This window comes from Microtus pennsylvanicus, chromosome 7 (assembly GCF_037038515.1).
Source record: "Microtus pennsylvanicus isolate mMicPen1 chromosome 7, mMicPen1.hap1, whole genome shotgun sequence".
Lineage (NCBI taxonomy): Eukaryota > Metazoa > Chordata > Mammalia > Rodentia > Cricetidae > Microtus > Microtus pennsylvanicus.
In genome coordinates, this window is record NC_134585.1 from 86,384,294 (window position 1) to 86,406,619 (window position 22,326).

Here is a 22,326-nt window from a genome sequence, read left to right on the forward strand (position 1 = left end):
TACCCACAATGAATCAACTTGAATCTAAAGATACACTTCTGTCTTTGGGAGCTAGGAACACTAAACATAAAGCATTAAACTGAAAGTAAAACAACTGGCGTTTTCCAGCCTATAAATGAGCACACTATCATTAAAATCTGGTCTGCTTTCTTACCTTACACCACTTAATTCCTAATGAAATGCAATTAATTAAGGAATATCATAAGGTAAACACAGCCAATGATTTGTGACTCTTTGTTTCTGTTCTGCTAAAAATCAATTCAGGAATCTTTGAGATACTGGGGAAATACTCATTGTCTACTTGTTAACGAAGTATATAGAAAAATAAAATGTAGTAAATAAGGAAAACTGTTTTCATGTCAAGAACCACTAACCAAGCTGGGCGGTGGTGGCGCACGCCTTTAATCCCAGCACTCGGGAGGCAGAGGCAGGTGGATCTCTGTGAGTTCGAGACCAGTCTGGTCTACAAGAGCTAGTTCCAGGACTGGCTCCAAAACCACAAAGAAACCCTGTCTCAAACCCCGCACCCCCAAAAAAGAACCACTAACCAAATATATACTATCGAAGTTCATCAAGGTTAAGATAGAATTCAAAATAGAGGAAAACAATCCTTACCCTATTGGGAAATCGACATCATCACCATGAGCTGTCATGTGATAAAGTCCAAATTTAGCCAGTTTAATATGACCCTACAATTAAAAAGAGAGAAAATCACTATGAAATATCTTAATACAAATGACAAATTTTAATTTGGCAAACAATAAATTTTAAAAGTTTTTTGTTTGCCACAAATACATCATTTTATACAGTTATTACTGTATTATTCTGAAACATTATTAGTCTTATTTCTCTGATTAATGCAGGATTTCAGTAGCTTTCATTCTCAAGCAACATAAAACTATCTATTATTAGCTGAAAATTACCTTTCGATCCAACAGGATGTTATGAGGAGACAGCGCCCGGTGTACTATGCCATGCTTGTTCAAGTATTGTAAGCCCTGAAGTACCTCAAATGCTATGCACAAAACCTTTGTATAGCTACAAAGAAAACAAAAAATCAGAGATCAATTACAAGGTAAATAAAGTCCGTTTCAAGGGAAATGAGATGTACTAAAAGCATTCAGTGATGCTTTGTTGTACCTCTTCCATGCAGACACAGTGGAGCACATATATCTTCAAAATAGCTACTTCCCTGGGTGGTGAAGGCACACACCTTTAATCCCAGCACTAGGTAGTCAGAGACAGGGGGATCTCTGTGAGTTCAAGGCCAGCCTGGTCTACAGAGTGAGTTCTAGGATAGGCACAGAGAAACACTATCTCAAAAAACCAAACATGTGTGTACATATATTTATGTTAAGTATATGTGACATATGTATACACACATATCTAATTCTACATATTTTAGACTCCCTAATTAGAACATTTGCTTGTGCTATAGAATCTTACAGTTTGGGCTACAATAAAAACCATCTTTCTTTTTCCAAGGGAAGGTTTTAATTTGAGTAGTACACAGTACTTATAGCAGAATGGGGTACTTTTGTCACTCACCAGCCTGTTTATCTTACCAAATTACCAGTAATATTTAAAATATCTGGACCAAATCAATGAAAACCATTGAGTCTAAGTCCATGAATATATATATCTTCCCAGTGGACATATCTGCGGCACAACTGCTGCATGGAGATGGCTCAGGCAAGGCTACTAAAGATGGGCATGGAAAGATTTTTAGTGAGAATGTCAGGGAGACTGACTTAGAAGGGGCCTCATAAACAAGTCCTGAAAAATGACAGTATCAATAGATATGCTAGTGAGGAAGGGGTAAAATCGCCCAGAGTCCCAGCTCTCCACCAAGAACTACAGATGACTGACTGCTGAGAGGAGATTTAGCCTTCCTTAGAGTTGACTGCCCTTATTAGTTATCCAATATAGCTTAGTTAGCCCTGAAGTCATATACACACAAATAACAAAAAATGTACTCAACGGGCTGTATTTACATACTTGTGCATATATTTATATGTAACAGTAATAATTACCAAAGAGGCTATTATTTGAAATTGGGGGATATAAGAGGGGCTGAAGGGGAGGAAGAAAAGGGGAAGTTATGTAAATATATTTTAATTAAAATGTTAAGAAAATGTTTTAAATGACAAAAACATAGTTTAAGCATCTCATTTGCCTCTATCTGTTAACTTTAGCTTCTCTTATTACTCTTGTTCTCTCCCTCGCTGTCCCCACACCCACTCCTTCCTCTCCTCTCACAACACACACACACACACACACACACACACACACACACACACTTCACAATAGCTTATAAATTAATGCCATATTTAGCAGTGACACTAGAGGTCCTCAGCTGCATTGTATTTCAACACAGATTTCTTATGGAATTGGAATCAAATCTTTACAGTGATTGTTTTCATTAAACCAATTTTTAAACACTGAATACAGAAAACTCATTCTACTTCCTAAGAGTGTTTTTATCAATTAATATTAGATGTGTATGTCAAAATTACATTCATGATAAAATGAAGGGGTGTGTGTATCAAAATAAATTTTATTTGTAAAATTTTAAAAAGTAAAGTTTCTGAAATTAATTAGCTACATTCTTGGCTACTGTTTGAGACGATATAGGAATCACAGTTAAAGGCTCAGTATTTTCAGTTTGAATCACACAATAAATCAGACTTACTTTTCTGTCTCTTTATACACTTAGGGTTTAATTTTTAAAATTTATTTTGAAACATAAAATAAAAAGAGAAGGAAAATATTACTGTTTTAAATACTGAAGACAATGGTGAACGGCATCTTTGGAATTTAGTACACTTGTTTGGTTTTGAGGGATTTTGTGGGAAGACAGTGTTTATTTCTGGGACAGGGTCTCACTACAAGGCCCTTGATGTCTTAGAACTTGCTGGCACTGAACTCAGACATACCTGCCTCTGCCTTCTAAGTGCTAGGACTAAAGACATATCTCAGACTTACTTATTTTAAAACTGTTTCTCTTAATTGGTCAACAAATTTGAGAATTAAATCTTTTTTAAGCAATGTAATTATAATTTAATAACAACATAAAAATATCTAATAGTTAACATGTAACAGTTCACTTGTGTGCAGTTGCATGTGTATCCCCTCCCCCCAACACAATCTAAGGCTTTATCTAAATCAGACAACTCCAAAGTTGAAACTTATAAATAACTAGCATTGAGCATCAGTTTAAGTCTGTAAATTTTAGTTTCTGTGGTATAGTTTGAAGTAGTGTGTCTCATCTGGACTCATGCTTGAGTCATTGATTCACCCAGTTGGTAACACTGTTCAAGGACCTTTTGGATATTGTGTGTCAATGGGACACACAGGGCCATTTGAGGGGATTAAGATAGGGACTCCATTATTTCCCATTTTGCCCAGATGCAGGCAAGCACACAAAAGCTCCCAATAACAAATCTTCCCCATAGTGGATTGTATCTACTGACCCATCAGTCAGAATATACCCTTCTTTACTTAGTTATCTGCCAGACATTCTGTTATGGTAACAAAAAAATGACTAAAATTGAACATCAGGACCAAGAAGTAGAGTACCCATGATAAGCCTGACCATATGTTCCTAGGCCTCTGGAATTTGTTTATAGGAAGAATTTAGAATTTTGGAGTCACAGGTTAGTGATGTCTGAGAATGCTATATGGAAAGCTTAGTAAATGATTCTGATGGGAGTGTGAAAGACCAGGATGCTAATAGAAATGAGACCATAAACGGTCTCTCATCAAGTTTCAAATGGAACAAGCATTCTATTGGAAATGAGCCTAGAGGCCATCCATGTTACACTCTGGCAAGTCATCTGGACACAAGCTTGTCTTGTTGAGGACCAAGTGTGGCTGAATTAAAAAGCAGTGGACTACTTGCTTGGAAGAGGAAATTTCTAGACTAGGTATCATCCAGGCTGCAGTGTGGCTATTTAGCCAGATTGGCAGTCACAGCAAGTTTAGAAAGAAGAGCAGAAAGAGGAACCAAAAGATGCCAAATATGTACAGTTTGGTAAAGAAGAAAACATAAACCAAGTTAAAGTCACAGACAAGGTGAACATGGACAAAGCAGCTGTAATTGTTAAAGCCCCATAGATGAGAATTCATGTACTTTCTTTACACTTTGCATGGGGAAAATTGTAAATAATACCTCACTCATGTACAGACATAAAACAGAGCACCCACTTATAGAACACTTATTTGAAAGGACAGTGTCCCAAAACATAGAACTTCCATGATGTACTAGTGGAAAACAGTTGCCGTGGGAATATTTCCAGAGATCCAGCCACTAAGGCACAGAGATGACACTACAGCAATGGTCTAAAGTAGCCAGACTACATGCTAAGCAACAGCAGCAGCAACAGTAGAATTTATCACCATCCTATGATGCAACATGAGAAAGGGAGTTATAAAGGTTTGTTCTAAGGTTCCAAAAAAAAGCTGGTGATACTAGGTAATGCGTGTCTGAGTCATATTTCTTGAAAAGAGGCTTTGAAAGACTACTATGCAAAGCTATGAAGGCCAGGCTTGTGTTGCTATGTAGACCTCAGCAAGAGGCTAAAGATGACAGTAATCTGGTACATAGTCAAAGGAAAGTTCAGGTACCAACTAAAGCCAATCCAAGAGAAAGTGAAAGCATGCTGCTGCTGGTGGGAAGGCTGTGGAGCTCAGCAACCACGTCTTTTGGCCTCTGATTACAGGGAGCCCTCAGTGCCAGGTGGTGCTACAGGGTATACCATTTGTCCTGCTGTGCTTCAGTCTTGATTTAGGCTATGGTTTTCTTTTATTTTTTTACCCCTTCTCTTAGGAATAGGTTTACTCTGTGCCATTTTACGGAAGTAAGTAACTTAAAAATATGTTTTGGATGGGGTTCACACTCCGGAGTCTCAGACACTTTGTATGTATGTATGTATGTATGTATGTATGTATGTATGTATGTATGTATTTATTTATTTATTTATGATTTCTGTCTCTTCCCTGCCACCTCCTCCCATTTCCCTCCCCCTCCCCCAATCAAGTCCCCCTCCCTCATCAGCCCAAAGAGCAATCAGGGTTCCCTGCCCTGTGGGAAGTCCAAGGACCACCCACCTCCATCCAGGTCTAGTAAGGTGAGCATCCAAACTGCCTAGGCTCCCACAAAGCCAGTACGTGCAGTAGGATCAAAAACCCATTGCCATTGTTCTTGAGTTCTCAGTAGTCCTCATTGTCCGCTATGTTCAGCTAGTCCGGATTTATCCCAGGCTTTTTCAGACCCAGGCCAGCTGGCCTTGGTGAGTTCCCGATAGAACATCCCCATTGTCTCAGTGTGTGGGTGCACCCCTCGCGGTCCTGAGTTCCTTGCTCGTGCTCTCTCTCCTTCTGCTCCTGATTTGGACCTTGAGATTTCTGTCCGGTGCTCCAATGTGGGTCTCTGTCTCTGTCTCCTTTACAATAAAACTTTGGTATTTTTGAGGTTGGAATAAATGCATTCTACATTAGAAGACACCCATTGGTTTAAACACTTGGTAATTAGCTGGTATAACTATTTTTTTGGAGGCTGTAGAAATAGTTAGTGGTATAAGGACTAGTAAAAAATTCTATAATACTTGGGTAAATTGTAAATTTGTTTTCAAAGAGAACCTTAGTTTCCTTTCCAGATACTGTGATAAATTATGACAAAAGCCAACTCCAAGAAGGAAGTTTATCTGGCTCCCACTCCCAGTCCATCATGGAAGGAGAGTCACAGTGACAAAGCCTGAGAGAACTGGCTGTGTTACATCCAAAATCAAAAGCAGAGAGCAGTGAACTAATGCATGCATGCTAGAACTTAGCTTGCTTTCACCTCTCTTAAGCAGTCCAGGACTCCATACCCAGGGAATGGTGTTACCCACAGTGAGTGTGTTCTTCTACATCAATGATCATAATTAAGATTATCCCACACAGACATTCTCAGAGGCTCTTGTCCCAGGTGAATTTAGATTCTGTTAACTTGACAAATAAACCACCAATTCCCTCAGGTATCTGCAATGTTTCCAAGAAGAGATTCTATCAGACTGCAAGAAATGGAAACCAGGGAAGCAAACCAGAGGTCAGGGCTGCTGAGATAGACTTGGAAATCATTCATATAGGACTGCTGAGATAGACTTGGAAATCATTCATATAGAAGTGTTAACTAAAACCACACATGTTATTTCCTCAAATCAATGATCCGTGATATTTCTAAAGGCCACTGCATAAGCCAAAACACACATACTGTCAGCAAACCAAAAAGGGAACAATTCTAGACTATATAAGTTCAACATGTTTTTCCACCTTATAAAAATCCTAATCCTTTCCATATACATTTTCCTTTGGTTAAATTTTCTTATCAGCCTGAGGTAAAAAGTTAAGGAAGAGAAAACAGATGAAGAATAGTTAGCTACCGTATGATATAAAAAATGGAGAGGAAAAAACACTGTTGATTAATACTCAAATGATATTGCAAGCATATAATTCTATTTATTCTAAAGAATCTCTCCTATACTCTCATGATTAAAAAAGATCTTAAATATATAATTTTTCAATATTTATCTTATAAATTCAAAATCAGAAGACATGGTGTTTTTCAATGATATGCTAATACATTTGGAAATTTTAATTGAAACATCACTTTTTCAGTAGCATTTAAAAATTATTTTAATATTTAATTCCTTTAAATTATGGAATATATGTGTATTTGTTTGGGGCATGTACACAGATGAACACAGGTACCCATGGTATCCAGAGGAGGGTGATCTGGAACTGGAGTTATAGGTAGTTGGTGAGCCACCAATGAAGTACTAGGAACTGATCTTGTGTCCTCTACAAGAACAGTACCTGTTTTTAACCATTCAGCCACCTCTCCAGCCCCAGAGGAAATAGTTTAAAAATTGAAAGAGAAAACCTTTTACTATTGAGTTTATGTATTTTATGCTAAATTAAATAACTCATTTTCCCTCAGATTCACATGCTTGGCAATGGGACTTTCACAAATTACCAAAGAATATTCAAAGAAGGTATAAAAATACTTGCACTATGTCTGAAGTTGTTAGGTTGGGCGTGTCTGCGCTAGGTGCGCTATTACCCAGTTCGCAAGCTTCGGGCAAGGGGGCTGGAGGTTAAAATACACAGACATACACAGACAGAGAGACAGCGAGATGGGTTCATCCTTGAATTACCCAAGAATGCCCCCTTTATTGTGTTCAGGGGCAGATTATATAGAGATAGCCACGCCCCAGCCAAACCCACCAGAAACCACTCTCCTGCCATCAGGAACTCCTGAGGGTCTCGTGCTCAGAGCAGCTGTAGGCACTCAGATCAGGGAAAACAAGTTGTTTACAAGAAATTTAGGATCTGGGGTCTCACTGCTCCCAACATTTTACAACTCAGCATTTATTTTAACATAAGTGAAGTTGTTGGATGCTGCACGTCTGGAATTCTATCTATTGGCAATGAGACACAAACAATGGAAAATCAACTTTCAATCAGAACTCTGGGTATGTTTTCTTTTCAACAAACAATTTGCTAAGATCAAAATACACAAGGAAACATGGCCTGATTTGATAACAGGAAACTCCAGAATTGATTCGCTACACTTGAGACTGTTTCAAATCTATCTTGCTTCACTCTGTAAGTTTACAAGGTGAGGAATATGCACTAAACAGCAGCTAAGATCAGTGATCTACGGCAGATTGTAAAACTCATTATTTTAAGGATAAAGCAAAACACATGATCCACAAGATCCTTTCCTCCTCTAAACACCACAGGGTCTTTAAAAACAACGTGACACTATGCTTTCCATTAAATGGGAGGATTTTATAAATTAACAACTATGCCTGTATTCCCCAATTTTCCTGCTGCAAAATAACCAGCAAAATAGAGTCCTAATCTATCTGTGAGAATAAAGTCACCATTTAATACGTTTGAATATTTTTGTAATAAAGTTTTTATCTTTAAAATAACTTTATTATCAACACAGACACACTCAATCTTTTATTCTGCTTTAAAATTTTTAATCTTATAAAAAAAGGCACCTATGAAAATATTATTGCAAATATCATACATAATTGTAAAATGTTGAATATTCTTCTCTAATATTTGAAACCAAGGAAATATGACCATCAGTATATGCATTAAATTATCCAGCAAAAGTTCAATTTTGTGAAATAGATCAAGATAATAAGAAGCCATATGAATTTTTAGAAAGGAGTGTAAACATATTTTAGCATTGATAGTATGGCTGCTTACACAGAAACTCTTAAGAAATCTGCAAAAGAACTATTTGAAATAACACAAAACTTAGTTCAATAGGGTCATAGGAAAGAAAACTGAATTTGAAAAAATTCACTTATATTGTTATATATTAACAACAAAAATGGAAATAAAATATAATTTCTTAGATACTCATATCAAAACAAAATATTTAGTATTGCATTTAGCAACAGGAAAAACCATATATTAAAAACTACAAAACATTACAAGGGAGTTTATAAAATACAAAGATGAGTATAAAAGGACTGTGTAGTCTAAATCCAAAAACTCAATAATAACCAACACAGCTTTTTATAAAGTGTCCTCCTATTTTAAATCTTTTGAGATATTTTAAATATTCTTCTGAATTATTTTATCAGCTATACTTTTTATAGCTTCTATTAAATAATTGGTTTGTGACTGAAAAAAAAACTACAAAACACTGCAGGGAGGAATAAAGCTTTATAAATTTATAGAGACAGTGTGTTAGTCTACTGGATAACTAGAGACCGTAAAGATGTCATCGCCTCCCAAACTGGCCTATCAGTATAATCACACCTCAATACAACATCAAACAGACACTTTTGAAAAGTACGAAGCTTATTACAATATTTATGTGAAAACAATTCAAAAAACCAATTAGAGCTAAAGTAATCTTGAAAGATGCTGATGATGGAAACTTGCATTGGCAGCTTTTAAAATGTACTGTGAAGCTATAGTAATCTACATAGCACACACTCATCATATATATGGAAAAATAGGTAACTGATGCAAAATATAAATCCCCAAAGTAGACCTACACATTTAAATTGCCATCTGCTTTTCAATAAAAGCAACAAAGCAACACAAACAGTCTTTTAAATATAGTTGAAACAACTATCTATATGATAAAAACTGCCCTGAGCAGCATCTACAAATACTAAATGAAGATACACCACAGATCCAATAAGATCTAATGCTTTAACATTTTTTTATGCTTTAACATTTTTATTGGTAATGTGCAAGACTCATCTCTCAGCTTCTAGTTTTAATTCCCTTACTCTGTCACACAAATTTTAACTGAATTTAAATTTTCCTCAACATCTCTATCAAATTAGTTATGTTTTGAATGATGTGATTTTCTGTAGAAAGTGAACTATAAATGACAACCAGAGAAGTAGCAGCTTATGGAGGCAGGTTATATACAATAGATAAGTGAAGATAACTCACAGATGAAACCTCTGGAGAGCTTTCTTTCTCACAGGTCCAGATCACTGACTTCTGGTGGTAAAAACTAGTTTATAAGCCTTAAAAAATGATGGCACTTGCTTGTTTCATAAACAAGCTACAGAGTGATTAACTCTGCAGCACATGAAGCACCCTCTGACCATTGCAAGTCCAATAAGGAAAAGACAGGCGGTTCTTAACAAAATAAATTTACAACAATCAGTAACAACTTGGAATTGAGGCTGGCTAGATGACTTTTACTGGAAGGTAGGAAGTAATGCTGTATTCAAATTTCCATGGAAAATATTACATTCTAGCCTTGCCTTAGTTATTATTCTGAGCATCATGAACAAGGTAACTTGCAGAAGAAAGAGTCTGTTGGGCTCACAGTTTCAGAGGGTGAGTCTATGACCATCATGGAAGGCAGTATCGCAGCGGGTAGGCATGGCACTGGAGCAATAGCTGAGAGTTTACATCCTGAGATCACAGCCATGAGGCAGAGAGAGTTAACTGGAAAGTGTGGACTTTTAAAGCCTCCAAGTCCAGCAGCACTAGCAACACATCTCCTCCAACAAGGCCACATATTCTAATCCTTCCCAAAAGTTCCACCAACTAGGACCAAGTATTCAAACATATGAGTCTCTGGGGTGCATGCACATTGAAACCACCACAAACTTGTTACCAGAATGATTAAAAACAAGACTTTATTTACACTGACATTTAAACACATTTCTCAGGAAGAAATTGCAAAAACCCATAAAAGTCAGTATCTTCTTTATAAAATAAAAATTAAGGAGATCAGATCTTTGTCTGTTGCGGAGTTGGTAAAGATCTCCTCCCAGTCAGTAGGTTGCCTTTTTGTCTTAGTGACAGTGTCCTTTGCTTTACAGAAGCTTCTCAGTTTTAGTAGGTCCCATTTATTCAATGTTGCCCTTAGTGTCTGTGCTGCTGGGGTTATACCTAGGAAGCGATCTCCTGTGCCCATCTGTTGTAGGGTACTTCCCACTTTCTCTTCTATCAGGTTCGGTGTGTTCGGACTGATATTGAGGTCTTTGATCCATTTGGACTTGAGTTTTGTGCATGGTGATAGATATGGGTCTATTTTCATTCTTCTACAGGTTGACATCCAGTTGTGCCAGCATCATTTGTTGAAGATGCTTTCTTTCTTCCATTGTATACTTTTAGCTCCTTTATCGAAAATGAGGTGATCATAGGTTTGTGGGTTAAAATTTGGGTCTTCTATAGGATTCCATTTGTCGACTTCTCTGTGGGGTTTTGATCCTACTTCATGTTCTGGCTTTGTGGGAGCCTAGCCAGTTTGGATGTTCACCTTCCTAGACATGGACGGGGGGGGGGCGGAGGGAGGACCTTGGACTTTCCACAGGGCAGGGAACCCTGACTGCTCTTTGGACTGGAGAGGGAGGAGGAGAGGAGTGGGGGGAGGGGGAGGAGAAGGGTGGGATGAGGGGGAGGGAAATTGGAGGCTGGGAGGGGGCGGAAACTTTTTTTTCCTTTTCTCAATAAAAAAAATTAAAAAAAAGAAATCTGATGCATTACACTTCAGAGAAAAAAAATAAAAATTAAAAAACACTATAAAACGTAAAGCACGTAAAAATCAAGGAGAATTTTGTTTGTAATCTTACTCTGTGTTTCTGTCACTAACACTTTGATCAAATATAGACAAAAATGTGACTTATTGAAGAAATGTGACTTCTTCACTCAGACTTGCTGATGTTCCTGTTGTGAGATTCATCATGTCTAAAACATGGATGGAAAGCTAGAATGTTTCATGTGATAGTAGATATGATCTCATAGCAAAGCATCACAGAGTGCATCCTAATATAGCACAATTCAATGTTTATAAAATACTGAAAAGAAAAATGGGGAGAATCCTTGTGGAAGGATACATTTGGAAATTTTTCTTTTTAGTTACCAACTTCTTTTGTCTAAGTTTTTCTTAAATATTTTTTAGATTTATTTATTTATTTTATGTATTTGAGTATTTTGCCTGTATGTATGTGCACCATGTGTGTACTTGTTGGTTGCCAAGGACAGAAGAAGACATAGGATTCCCCATAATTTCAGATATTCTTAGCTGGTGTTAGCACTATCTTAGTGCACCTTGTTTTGTGTTATTATGTAGTGAAGGCTGGCCTTGACCTCGTGGCATTAATCCTGCATCAACCTTCTGAGTTTTAGGCTTGCAGGCATGAATTACCACACTCAGTCACTGTTTGCTGTCATTTTGACTTTTTGTCCATTCTCTGTGACGTCTATGGTCACCCACCTTAGTAGAGCCATCCCAGAAGAGATAGAGTTAATGGCTAACACAAGAGTAACCAATAGTGAGAGGGACACACCTCTCCCTGGAGGACTAAGGCAGGAGATAAGCACTACTAGGTACTATTAAATACTATCATATACTGCTATATGCTATTAGAATTACTACTTTCATGTTGTTTTCATTAAGTATTAATGCTTTCTGTGAATGTTTAGACCAGTCAAATACAGACACAAGCCTGTGTGACACTCTTGTCTTATGGTGGAAGCTTTGGGGTAATATCAGCCAAGCAGCCCATATTCATGCAAAGGTTGGACAGCCTTCATAACAACCCTATTTTGGACATATTGCAATTATTCTGAGGACATCTCAGCAGGATCCCTACAACCATGGCTGAATTCAAGCTCCAGACAGGACCTCTTCAGGCAGTCATGAGCCACGGAAAGTGGAAGCCTAGAGAAGACAAGTTTCAGTGAACTAAAGCTGTTTTCACCCAGTCCAGAGGAGAGCAGTTTTCCTGGCTCCATGAAAGGCCAGCAATTGCTGGAAGCACAGTCTTTCATTTGTAAAAAGGACTAGGACTGTACAAACACCATTGCCAAATCACATCCCATTCTGGTCACAGTCTGCTTGCCTCACCTCTGTAATACTTTCCACTTGCCCCTGTAACTGTAACATTAAATCCAATAAAAGGCCTATCTCAATTTTGTTTGTTTTTGTTTATTAATTTGCCTACTTTCAATTGTTGCAAGCCAGGTGAGCTGGGAAGACTGAAGAGATCTAGAGGGCCGCTGAGGGCAGAGACAGCAGGGAACAAAGGTGACAGATATGGAATATGGAGAAGGCTGTGAAAAGCCATGAACAAGAGCTACTCCATAGCAGGTAGAACTATCCCCAGATTGTAGCCAAGCCTCACTAGCCACTGGAGATCTGCAACTAGCCTCTGCCAGATACCAAGAATCCCTATACCCTAGGCCCAACAGTTTTAACACTATCCATGAGAAGAACATCAGAGTCTAATATATGAGGCCAGCCAGCACTCCAGTGAGAGCAGGTGCTTCCTGCTGCCATTGCTCAGAGCCTAGGTGAGTGACAGGCTGCCGCCTCTAACTGAGCACCTAGAACCTCTCTGTATCTTGCTGCAACACTCTGTAAATGGGTTCCCAAAAGATGTTCTAGGTTGACCACCTTGGTATTTGGTGCTTCTTTCTTTGAAATTCTAAGTGGCATTGACCTCAGGAGAGTTTGGAGCTTTTCCTTGCATCCCTTGCTGTCCTGTATGGAAACTCCAGCCACAGGTTCAGGGGATAAAGTAGATAATTGCAATGTCATAAGGACTCATGGTAAGCAAGTTTTGTTAATTTAATATAACTTTATTTATACAATTAAATCTTTTATGATTAAAAAATAATTTTTAGTAAATTAGTGAAAAATTGTTTAATAGTGCACTTGTAATAAGAAAGTTAGATAACACACTATTCTGGCTAAGAAAACATAAATTTCTTGAGTCACTGAAATGATTGAACTAAATTCTAACATTAAGTTCTATCAAAGTCATGATTACTACTTTGGCCTCTTTCTCATCCTGGCCTTTACTTAGGAAAGTTCACTGTTCACCTGGGACTATTGGTGTACACCAAGAAGCTACCATGGCTCCTTTCAGGAAAATACTTTTGGCTAGTGAACAAATTCTTAGAACTAAGATGTCAAATTTTTCATATATGTACACTCCACTGAGGAATTTTTTTCAAGTACTTTCTAGAATGTAAACAAGGAATTTCTATGCAGCAAGTGAATTAACGTTCTTAAAGTAAAAACCTACATTGAATTTACACGAGAACGAAAGAAGTCAATGCCCTTCAGTTTCTAGGTAGAATCCTCCCTTGTTTGCCAGTTCCCACTCTTCACTCATTTGTTACACACTCTACAGTACCTTACAGGCTTCCTTTCCCGGAGCAGGTCTTCCAAACTCCTCTCACAGTGCTCAGCCACCACCACCAGTCGTTCTGAGAAAAAGCAAATCCAGTTTATAATTAATACACTTTAACAAAAGATCATATAGCCCTCTAAAGTTAACATATAATACAAGTAACAGTATTTAAAATTATTATGTATTTTCACTGTGTAGATGTGTGGTCAGTCTTCCTTACTTCTACCTGGCTTGCTCCTCTCAACCTCCTCTATCAGCGCTCCACCTATCCAAACTGAAGTCTACCCGTCTTCTACCCATTAGTCTTTCACTGTGCTTCTCCTCGTCTACTACTTACTGAAAAATGACTACATTTTATTCCAACCTTGGAACTCTCTTGAACTGCAGACACTTAGAGCCCACCTTGGGCTTCAGTGTAAAACTCACTGTCTAGCTGGATTTGCAGCTCCGTTGCTATAGAGCTTTCCTGGAATGCATAGAGCCCTGCATTGATTGAATCCACCAGCACTTTATAAAACAGGGTAGTGGCACATGTCTGGAATTCCAGCACTGAAAGGTTGAAAGGGAGACCAGGCCATCCTTAGTGCTACATCTAGTTAGAGGCCAGCCTGGGATATACAGGACCCTTGTCCAAGAAAACAACCTGAAGGTGTCACTAGCAGCTCAAGAGGAACAAAATAAGTTATAATTTTTCCCTCTCCCAAACCCACACACAGAGTCCTGCATCTCCCAGTTGCTTCCAGAACCTGCAGTTTATTCCTCCTGCTGAAATCGGGATCTAAGCCAGCACTACCTCTTTAGGTCTCCATGGCAATCACTTACCAGTTCTTTTCAGCTGAATTAAGATCCTCCTCCTGCATTTTTTCACACTAAAGCCCAAGTGGTAGGACAACAAATCTGAATACAGAATTCCTTCTCTAGTGTCCAGTAAATATTTATCTCATCAGCTTTTGAGCATTCTCATCCTTTGGGGAATTACACTTGGGTTCCCATGTCTGAAATGATCTTCACCTTTAAAAGAACTTCTGTATTACATTTATTTAGTGATGTGAGTGTGTGCTCATTCCACTGTGTATACACAGAGGTGAGAGGAACTCGCAGGGATCAGTTTTTCCTTTCATCACATAGCTTCTAAGGATCAAATTTAGGATGTCAAGTTTGGTGGCAAATGCTTTCTCTGCTGAGACATCTTGATAGCCCCTCTTTTAAAAAAAAGAATATATTTTATGTATTCTGTGTATAAGCAGTTCACATACAAGTGTGGCTCCATGGGCATGCCAGAGGTGTGTTTGGAGGTCACAGAACAACTTGTGGAAAGTGGTTCTCTCCCCTTCCATTATGTGGCTTCCAGGGACCAAACTCAGGTTGTCACCCCTTTCCACTCAGCCATTTTCCCACCCTCCTTCATTTTACACCTTTATCTCCTGTCGTGTTACATGATGCTGAAAAAAACAGACTATTGTTCTGAGACTCAAATGCTAATTTTACTATTTATTAGCACATGACCTTGGGAGATTTACTAATCTCTCTGTGCTAGTTTCTTCTAAAGAGGAAGAAAACAATAATGTCCACATCATAGCACAGTGATAATGGTGAAATGAATTCACATATAATTAAGACTGAGAAGAAGATGAAAACAATCATGCCTATATCACAAATTGTGATGAGGGTGAAATTTATTCATATATAAACAGGACTGAGAATAGTTCCTGGAACAAAGCCAGCACTGATAGCTTTCACTATTATTCAAGTAAACAGGGCCTCAGTAAACATGACTTCCTCAAGGCTTTGATTCCCTAGAATTGATTTGTTAGTCTTAGAATGCAATCTAGATAGTACGATAGTACTTTTCTTTTATACCGCTTATTTAACTCTAAAACTTTGCATTCAGTTTTACTTAATGCCATTCTTCTCTACTTATATAAAACATTTAGTAATAGTGGGAACCATATTAGTCTTGTTTGGAACTGCAATACTATTGTCTACAATTCACCTGAAACATATGGACATGAACTAAAACTATATATGTTAAACTATGACAGAGAAAGACAGCACAAAGTTTCCTCCACCCTGCATTCTTTCTGAGGCCATTTCAGGTTTAACTGGAATTCGATCTTTCTGAAGGAGAATGCCTTGGAAATTATCCAACTCTATTGTAGCAATGGAAGGTCAGGATGTCCCAGCTAACTTAGCTTCGTTTCCATTAAACTGCTTGTGCAAACCTCCTCCTTCAGTCAGCTTATTTTAGCTTCTGTCAAATTGCTTGCTTATATGAACCCCCACCACCTGTACCCTCTCCTCTATTCCGAAGCTGCCAAACTGAATGCCAGTATGGGCATGGTTTTCTCAAGGCTACTGCTGGGTCCCTGAATACCTGGGTATAGTTCCAGGAGGCTGTAATAGAGACTTTGAATGACTATAAACTGTGTCTTAGTAGTCATCTGTTGTGGAATCCCCATAAGAAAACAAATCAATTAGAACAAAGGCATACTGGGGATGTCAGCAATGATGGCAGTCATCTAAAGAGATCTGTTCTGTGTTGAATAGTACACACTTACGTTCTAACTAGATATAATACTTTAGTAATACTGAAATTAATACCCCCAAACATTGGAATTCATTAAAATATACATATTTAATTAATCAGCCATGTACAAGTAGATATGCATATGTTTTTCTATCTGTAAAAAACTTGTATACCTTGGGGCATTAGGCTGAAAATTTTCAGGTTTCCTGGGAACACATTCAGTGTCTGTCATGGCTTTAAGATTATATAAAATTTTAAACACAGTTTTAGTAATACAGAGCCATGACTCTTGGCAGAAAATCAGCATTTCTCCCAAAGGTAATGGTGTATATACTGAAGGAGTATTTCCATTATGAACCTCTTTTTTCTTTTTAACAAGAACTCAATAGAAGTACTCATTCCAAAAATTTCTAGATTTGTTTGAAAATAGTTTCTGTTTGTTATAAAAACAGTCTGGCTGAACAGAATAAACTGTTGGTTTGGGAACCATAATGTGCCAGATAAGAATCAACAGTGCAGTGGCATTATTTATAAATACAAATATGCAAGTTTGGAGGAATGGCTCAGCAATTAAGAGTGCACACCACTCTTCTAGAGGATCTGAGTCAGGTTCCAGTCACCCACATCCAACATTTCACAGCTGCCCATTACTCCAGCTCCAGGGGGTCTGAAGGCACCTGCACTAACGTGTACATACCCCCATACATATAATTAAAAATAATAAAATATTAAAAATAAAAAACAAATGTGACAATAAGGAATGTCTGGAAAGTATGAAGTAATCTTTTCCCCTAACAAAATGAGAAAATTCACATGGCATGTCTATCTAGAACTGTGTTTTCAGTCAATGAAAAGAAACTGAAGATTAGTCAGGAAAGATAACAGAGAGGTTGAGTAAGAAAAAGGCAGTAAAAGAGAGACGTGGGGTCCAGAGTAATGGCTCTGTGAACAGAGATGTTCGTTATACAAGCTTGATGAATTGAGTTTGATCTCTGGAACCCATGTAACTGTGGGAAGAGATAAACAGCTCCACAGCATTGTCCTCTGACTGCCCACTCTTCCACATGCATGTCTCAGTACATGTGCCCTGACAAGTGTGCATCTCTACTCATACATGTAAATCATACACACATATGTATAGTCACAGAAAACAGACAATTTCAAAATAGAAAGCATTAAATTTTTGATATAAAAATGACTTAAAATGCCTTGTAATATGGTGTTATCAACATATAGTTCTTGCATCATTTCTGCTATTCAAAGTAAAAAATGTGATATTTAAGTAAATGTTTAACAGTAATGCCAACAAAGAAAAACTGATTCACAAATACTGTTGTTACTAGGATGCTGCAACAAACAGCTTTAAAAGTCAACTATCATCGTCAGGTATTCAAGCAAATTCTAGTCTAGATAAACCTATGAAGAAATTATATGAATTTTTTAATCAGGATCTTTATGAAAGCTTATCTAAATATCCTAAATAATCAAACTATTTCACAAGTTGAATGACCTTGAGACAGACTGAAGAGTCCCTGAAAAAGCTGCAGCCTTAGCTCCTGCTGAACTTCAGTGTCTCCTTGTTGACATGTCCTGTGTTTTGGGCTGGACTAGCAAGAATCTTGCATTCTAGTTCCTAAAATAGAATCTTTTCATACATACAAACCCTACAAGTTCTTTCCTGTGAGATAATCCTGACCAATTCACACATTTAGGTTGAAATTTATAGGCTATAGGTACAGAATAAACTATATTATGGCCTTAATAATGTTATTTATTCCAACTTAAATTTCAAACCTATGTAGTAAAATAATTTTCCTTCATTTCATCTCACTAGCAACCAAAGACATTTCTAAATAATCAATACCAATGACAAATGGCCATACTACCACTTAAAATTTTCACTGTACTTCTAATCTCTGCTGATATTTCAACTCAAAATAAGTTAAACTTGATAAAATCTTATGTTCAAGCTTTATTGGCCTCATTTAATTATATTTCATTGGGTTTTAAAAATAAATAAAAAATAAAATAAAAAAATAAATCATGCTTTCAAGTTCAAAAAAGATGCCTATATTCTTGAGATTAAATATATCATCTTGCTGATTTATCAAGAATTAGCAAGAATGAGCTCCAGAAAACACGGAAGGTCTGGCTTCTATATGAACCTAACATTGGGTGAAAGTACAACGTAAGAAAACAAAGCACATGTCACAACTTCATGTACATAGAAAGGGAGTGGTCATGAAAGAGCCACAATAAAAATGTGTGCCTAGCAATAATGGAAAAAGAAAAGCATAGATCCAAAATTCCAAAATCAAAATTCTTCATGAGACATGAAATGCTGTTAAACCGAAGTCATATGACACTACATTGAGAAGTGTGTGGTGTTCACTAAGGCATCTATAAAACAAAAACTTCAGTTCTCCAATTAGATGCAACCAAACAACTAAAGCTCTTCAGAATAAGTGGATTTTTAAATAAGAGTTTACTGCAATTTAGTTATTTACTACATACGCACACAAAGTTTTTGAGCACAGAACACTGCCAATATAAACAAGAAATCAAACTCTCTAGTTTGACATCGATATGGTCAGACCAGGCAAACTTATGATAAAGGAATCTTTAGCATCTCCATCTCCTCTGTGACCCTTGTTGAGCAAACTCCTGAGATATTAGAGCTGGGAATTCAGGAAAAGCAGAGCAAGTACTGATCATGGTGGTGAGGGCAGGAGACTAAGCCGACTGTTGTCTAGCTTTAAACAACAGGGTGGTACCTAAGGGGATCCTCTTCTGTCTGGTCTGACACTGATAGTCAAATGAAGGTCACAGGCAAGGTTAAAGAGTGATCCTCACAAAAGGCATGTGCCACTACCGCCCAACAATCTTTTCTTATTTTCCTCTATGCAATCATGTTCTCTGCTTGGATTTCCTTATCTGTAAAACAATGCTGTAATTGTTCCTATTGCATAGTAGTATGATGAAGATTATTAATGGCTATAAGTAAACACCTAGACTATCGCCTAGTATGTAATAAGAACTCATAATGAGAGCTATCATTACAAAAAGAATATTCTGCTCATAGCCAACAAAAACAAATGTTCTCAGAGCAAATAATTTTTAAAAGAAATGAACTAGCCAATTTCAAATACAGTTTTGCATGCTCATCAGAAAGGCAAAAAAAAGTGTTTATGAAGTTCTTCATCATTAGATAGAACAAATGAAATAGATATTTCCTAGGGGAAAAATGGCTGAATGTCAGAAGGTATAATGGTTTGACTTTGATGTATTTTGTATCTCCACATTACTTTATGTCAGAAAATCAGGCTCATTCAGTAATCTTAAGACAAAGAACTTCAGCCTGCCATTAAGATTCCTAAACAATTCCAGTACAATAAGCATTGTCACCCTCAGGAACTTCAGCTATGGAGGTCCCTCACTACAGGATCACAGCAGTGGCACACACTGCTGTCCCAGAACATGGGTCTCAACCAACTACTTTTGTCCTATTAAAAAAAATCAGCTGCAACAACAAGAAAATAAAAACTCCATTTTCATTTTAAAAGGTAGCCAAATTTACTTTGAACCATAAAAGTAAGTTCATGACTGCATGTCAATACATATTCTGTATTTAAAATTGCATCATGATTTGAATCAGTGAACATAAAATATAAAAGAAAATCCAAAAATTTAAAAAACAAACCAACCAAAACATAAAGCTTACCATGCTTCCCCCTAGAAATATCCACATATTGGCACAGTCTGGGATGGGTGATGGTCTTAAGGATTTGAAAGCGACCCAAAATTTTGATGGAATTTGGTGTGAGAGGAAGTCCATTGCTTCCACAAACATCATGAGGAAGAGCTGAGGCAAAGAACGTAAAGGCGCCCATGTCTGCATCCTTCAAAGGAAACATTTCTGGAGTTCTGGGTCCTCTCAGATGATCTAGAAAAGGAGACAATTTTTTTATGATAGACTGACCCAATATTAATCCAGTATTTTCTCACTTGAAAACTAATATACAACTTGGAAAAAACATCATGAAACTAAACTATAAAAAAGCCAAAGTTTAAAAATTTCAAGACAATATATAAAAGCAAAGAAATCACCCGAGCCTAGGTTTATACTGCAGTTCAAAATGAACTTCAAAGATTTTCAATACTGGGAGAAGTAACTGGATTTGGGGAGTATTTTGGTGGCAAGGTAGAAACTTAGTGCAATGGAAACTCCCGGAATCCACGAGGGTTTCCCTAGTGAAGACTGCTAGTAATGGGGGACCTGGAGCCTGAACCAGCCATCTCCTGTAACCAGGCACAGCTTTCAGTGGAGAGACTGGGACACCAATCCTGCCACAAAACCTTCAATCTACAATTTGTCTGCCTACAAGATGTGCTGGGGTAAAAGAGGCACAGATCTTGTGGCAGTGACCTTCCAATGACTGATCCAACTTGAGACCCATGTGTAGTTGGATTTTTATAATTCTTTGTGGGTCCCATGACCTAGCTCCCAAATAAATACACAGAGACTTATTCTTACTTATGAATGCCCAGTCTTAGTTTGGCTTGTTTTTAGCCAGCTTTTCTAACTTAACCTGCTTTCCTCCTTCTCTATTTTGCTTCCAGGCTTTTTACCTATTTTAATTCTACATGTTTTTCTTCCCTTCTTACTCCATGGACGGGTGTGTGGCTGGGTGGCTGGCCCGGGGAGTTCTCCTCCTCTCTTTCTCCTTTTCTTGCTCCTCTTCTTCTTTCCCCTAGATTTTTCCTCCTTCAAAGGGCAATGACTAGAATTTTAATTTCTTCTTTTTTTTCAGGTTTTATTTTTGAGACAGGGTTTCTCTGTGCAGCCTTGGCTGTTGTAGAACTCACTCTGTAGACCAGGCTGGCCTTAAACTCAAAGAGATCGCCTAACTCTGACTCTGGCGTGCTGGGATTACAAGTGTGAACCACCACTGCCCAGAATTTTAATTTCTTATTCAATAAATAGATCCCAAATAATATCTAAATATCAGGCTTGAAGTTATAGGAAAGATGAGATTTAGCTGCGGCATTTTAATATTCAATTTTACAACAAAATACTGGGGTTTCAGTTATAGATCTTAACCACATACAACTGAATAAAGACAAATCACGTTAGCAAGCATGAAGACATTTAGTTATTCCTCTACTTTAGTTCTCAGGTGAACACAAAACTCACAAACAGAAAACAGACATACATGTGTGTGCTCACACTAGGTGACTGATGAAGTGGAAGATTGCGAGACAAAAGCCGTGGAAGCAGCTGGCTTGTAAAATTTACGCAGGGAACCCTTTGAAACTTCTATGTCCAATTTTTTTGCAGCTGCTTGACTACTAAGGACCACAGACAAGACACACTTTTTCAATGAACAAGACACAATATAAACTCAGAAAGGTCTTGGAGATGAATGACTCAAATGATGGGGAAATGTCAAAAATTGGTGGTGGAGGGGAGGGGGACACGTTGATTTATCTTGAGTAAAACCGTATTTGCATTTCGAAGCTCGGTGAGCTTCAGCTTCGAGGGGAAGAAGTCTGGAGACAAAGGCAGCAGCAAGTAGCTCCACAGGTTGGTTCTACTGCTGGCTGCAGACTGGCGGGGTCCCTCTCTGCACCTGATGGTCCTCTGTGTCCCACAAGCCCCACCCACTACCACACAGAACGAACGCTCGGACACCAGAATACCTGCCTGAATCTGGGGGCGCAGAGATTAGGGAGGGGATGAGCTCCTAAACGCTGTGCCTGGCGCTGCTACTTAGTGGGCCGTGTTCTGCATTGCAGGCGCGTCTACGAGAGGCGGCTTAGGGAAGGTGACAGCGGGGGCGACCAGCCTTCGCCCGCGAGGGCTGCCCGGGTTCCCAGCTCAGAACTCGGCTGGGAGCGCGCGCCCCACTCCACTGACAGCTCCCAGCATCCCCTCCGCCTGGGCCGCCTCAGGTCGGCCACTGCTCCTGACGTCACGGCCTAGCGACGCAACTCCGAGGGAAGACCCCTAACTTCCTGCCGCCTGTCCCTCGCCCAAACAGACAGCAACGTGCAGCGAGAGAGAAAGAGGAGAGGAAGGATTGGAGGAAGGGAGGGAGGAGGAAAGGGGAAATG

General features: G+C 38.3%; 1 protein-coding gene across 3 annotated transcripts in view; it reads right to left on the reverse strand.

The window, feature by feature from the left end:
- The window catches only part of Tbck (TBC1 domain containing kinase), a 125,747-nt gene extending 103,567 nt beyond the window's left edge, over positions 1–22,180 (reverse strand). The window contains exons 1-5 of one of the 3 annotated variants that reach the window (XM_075981313.1): positions 21,917–22,180; positions 19,934–20,155; positions 13,689–13,761; positions 924–1,038; positions 616–689 (exon numbers count right to left, since the gene is read on the reverse strand). In XM_075981313.1, the coding sequence (XP_075837428.1) occupies positions 616–689; positions 924–1,038; positions 13,689–13,761; positions 19,934–20,126 (455 nt within the window). In that variant the 5' untranslated portion in view covers positions 20,127–20,155; positions 21,917–22,180. Of the gene's footprint in view, positions 1–615; positions 690–923; positions 1,039–13,688; positions 13,762–19,933; positions 20,156–20,877; positions 20,898–21,912 lie in introns of those variants that run through there. The other 2 variants (XM_075981311.1, XM_075981312.1) reach the window with 2 other exon arrangements.
- Between the last annotated feature and the right edge of the window lie 146 nt (positions 22,181–22,326).